This window comes from Rhincodon typus, chromosome 21 (assembly GCF_021869965.1).
Source record: "Rhincodon typus isolate 14 chromosome 21, sRhiTyp1.1, whole genome shotgun sequence".
In the NCBI taxonomy this organism is placed as follows: Eukaryota; Metazoa; Chordata; class Chondrichthyes; order Orectolobiformes; family Rhincodontidae; genus Rhincodon; species Rhincodon typus.
The window spans coordinates 43871377-43874226 of record NC_063352.1 but is presented as its reverse complement, the minus strand read 5'-3'; the positions used below and the strand labels follow the sequence as shown (position 1 = coordinate 43874226).

Sequence of the window (2850 nt, the reverse complement as noted above, 5' to 3'; positions counted from 1 at the left end):
GGGGGGGGTGAGGGGATGGTGTTAGAGGGAGAAGCCTCCCCCTCCTCCTGCCTCACACTCACTTTGTTTTGAAATGTACAGAGGGGGCCGCCATGATCCCGGCTCATTCCCTTCCGCTCCGTCTCCCCGCCACAGCACGTTTCCAACCTCCACGCCGGGCACTTCCGGCGCGCGCCGTCGCGTCACAGGCGGCGCGCCGTCGATGACGCGCATCGATCCCATGGCAACAGCGCACGGTGAGTGACGGCTCCATACTGCACTCTGGTGGACGGCCAGGATCCTGCAGGCGCTCAAGCTGTCCTCTGCCGCCCGGTATGATACACAACACAGACAGAGGCCGGTTGGCCCTTCCAGCTTCTGCCAGCCCTTTGGAGAGTTTTCCCCTTCACCTACCCAACTCCCTAGCACTTTCTGATCTCGTTCAAATTGGAACTGGATACATAATTGAGGGAAGCATTTCTCTTTCTAATGGGGAAAGTGGGGGAGTAGCTCAAACTGATTCTGTTTTACCAGGGGCTGGATAGTCTTCTCCTGTGCTAAATTATTCTGTCTCTAAATATGTATTCAATTCTGAGCATTACTACTGATTCTGTTTCACTTTCAGGTAATAACACTCTAAGGTTGTAACATCTAGCTACATAAAATGATCCTCCTCATTTTCCCTCACATTCATTCTTTCCTCAATTATATTATTTCTTTGTCATCTAAGAACACGCTGTCCTGCCACTGGAAAGCTTTTCCTTATTGACTTTATCTTCAATGACATAACATGGGAAATCATTCCCAATTCAGTAGACAAGATTAATTCAGTGGTTCATAAGCCTCCCAATATATTGAGACTATAAGGCAACAAGCAGGTTTCCCCAGCTCCAACTCATTTTGAGTCGTGGAAGGGAACAATTTTAATTCAATGAAGAAAGGACTTGTGTATATGCAAACTAGCTCTTTAAACAATAACAGCTTCAGCTTAAAACTTTATAACAAATACCAAAACAACATTTTGTGTACAGATCCAATATCAAACAATCTTTCAAACTAATAATAAAATTAACCTCAAGCTTTAACCACATAATTCTGCCATTCAGTTAGGTCATGTCTGATCTGTGAATTATCTCACAAAATGCAGACAGTCACGCAGTTTCCCATCTTCCTTCAGATCTCCTTTGCTATTTTTAGTTGTTTTACTTCATGTATAAGTACATCAGATTTGTATTGATGAAATGTGGTGATTCCCTAAAGGTATTTTTCCATTTTGTTTGGCAGTTTCAGCATGTAAACACAGTATGTTGGTTAACTCAACTTCTCTTTCAATGTCGAGATGACAACTCTGGGCAGCACAGTGACTCACTGGTTAGCATTGCTGCCCCACAGTGCTAGGGGTGCAGATTTGATTCCAGCCTTGGGTAATTGTGTGGAGTTTGCATATTCTACCTGTGTCTGTATGGGATTCTCTGGGAGTTCTGGATTCCTCCCGCAGTCCAAAGATGTGCAGGTTAGGTTGATTGGCCATGGGAAATGCAGGGATGGGGTGGATCTGGGTGGGGTACTCTTCGGAGGGTTGGTGTGGACTCAGTGGGCTGAATGGCCTGCTTCTGCATTGTAGGGATTCTATGAAGTTAATTTAGGAACCACATGTGCATGTTGCAAGATTTTAGGATAATTCTGCAATAACGTTAAGAGCCAATAGATTGTTTAATTTTATGCCTTTTTTTGATGGTAGATCTTCACAAACAATTAACTGTCAGCATGATAGGACAACGTGTTGAAATTTGGCTCACTTTATGATAAAATGCATTTCTGGCTCTCGTATATTTGGTCAGGATGGTGTTCATTAAGTACAAAATTCCAACATCATCCTTCAGGGATCTAAAGATATGGAGGGATTAGGATATTGACATCAATGATTATAAAGGATCTTAATGAATGATGGTTTAGACCCAGGGCTGAATGACCTACTCTTGCTCCTATCTTCTATGTAATAATGCTATGTCTATCTGTGACAGGGTTTCTTGAACCAGAAAAAACATCATTAGATGTCTCTGTTTTAAAATAAAGCAGGCCCTAATTTACTTTCCTAAGAGCTATTTAATTGGTTTTTAAAAAATCAATTCTGTCCTAAAGCATTGTTTTTTAAAAAAAATTGGACAGGAGCAAAATGCACTCTAAATGTTTTCCAGGATTCTTTCTCTCTGTTAAGTCTGGATGAATTGACAATATAAAACCAGAGATTTTTGTCAGGCACGTTTATTAAAGGATCAAAGCAGGTCCATTGAAAATAAGATACATATCTGTCAAGACCTAGCTGAATTGCAGAACGTCTTGGAAAGGTTGATAAATCTGCTTTCCTTAAGTTCCAACAGACAAGGACTACTTTTTTTTTGAAAAAAAAACACCTTTTTTCCCCCAAAAAAGCCTTTCATTTAGATTTAGGTTTTTTTTTAGATTTAGATATTTTGTTGTCATGTGTACTCAAGTACAGGAGTACAGTGATACCTTAGATACAAAGGTACCTAGGTACAAAAAACTTAGGTACAAACTAGTAAGAGAAGCAGAGTTAAAAAGTTAAACATTATCTTCATAGGGTAGAAAATAAAGAAGGTCATTGTTTCACCATGCTTCCAGTAGAATCCACCACAGTTCAAAGCATTCGCTGCAAACCTATTGAACTCAGCTCTTTAGAATCCCATTCTATTCACTTGTTTGCATTTCCACGTATTTCTATATTGTGTTTATTTTGTTATGTAGAGAGTACTAAACGCATCCTCCAGATCAATATCAATGGTCAAATGGCCAGAGAGAGAGAAAGAGGTTTCCGGGGAGGGATTTTTTTTGTACAAAGGCGCGTTTTGT

At 40.7% G+C, this 2850-nt stretch overlaps 1 protein-coding gene across 1 annotated transcript in view; it reads right to left on the bottom strand.

The window, feature by feature from the left end:
• tbl3 (transducin beta like 3) overlaps positions 1 to 178 on the bottom strand; it is a 64183-nt gene extending 64005 nt beyond the window's left edge. The window contains exon 1 of the mRNA XM_048609411.1: positions 63 to 178. Coding sequence (XP_048465368.1) covers positions 63 to 94 — 32 coding nt within the window. The 5' untranslated portion in view covers positions 95 to 178. The remainder of the gene's footprint in view (positions 1 to 62) is intronic.
• Between the last annotated feature and the right edge of the window lie 2672 nt (positions 179 to 2850).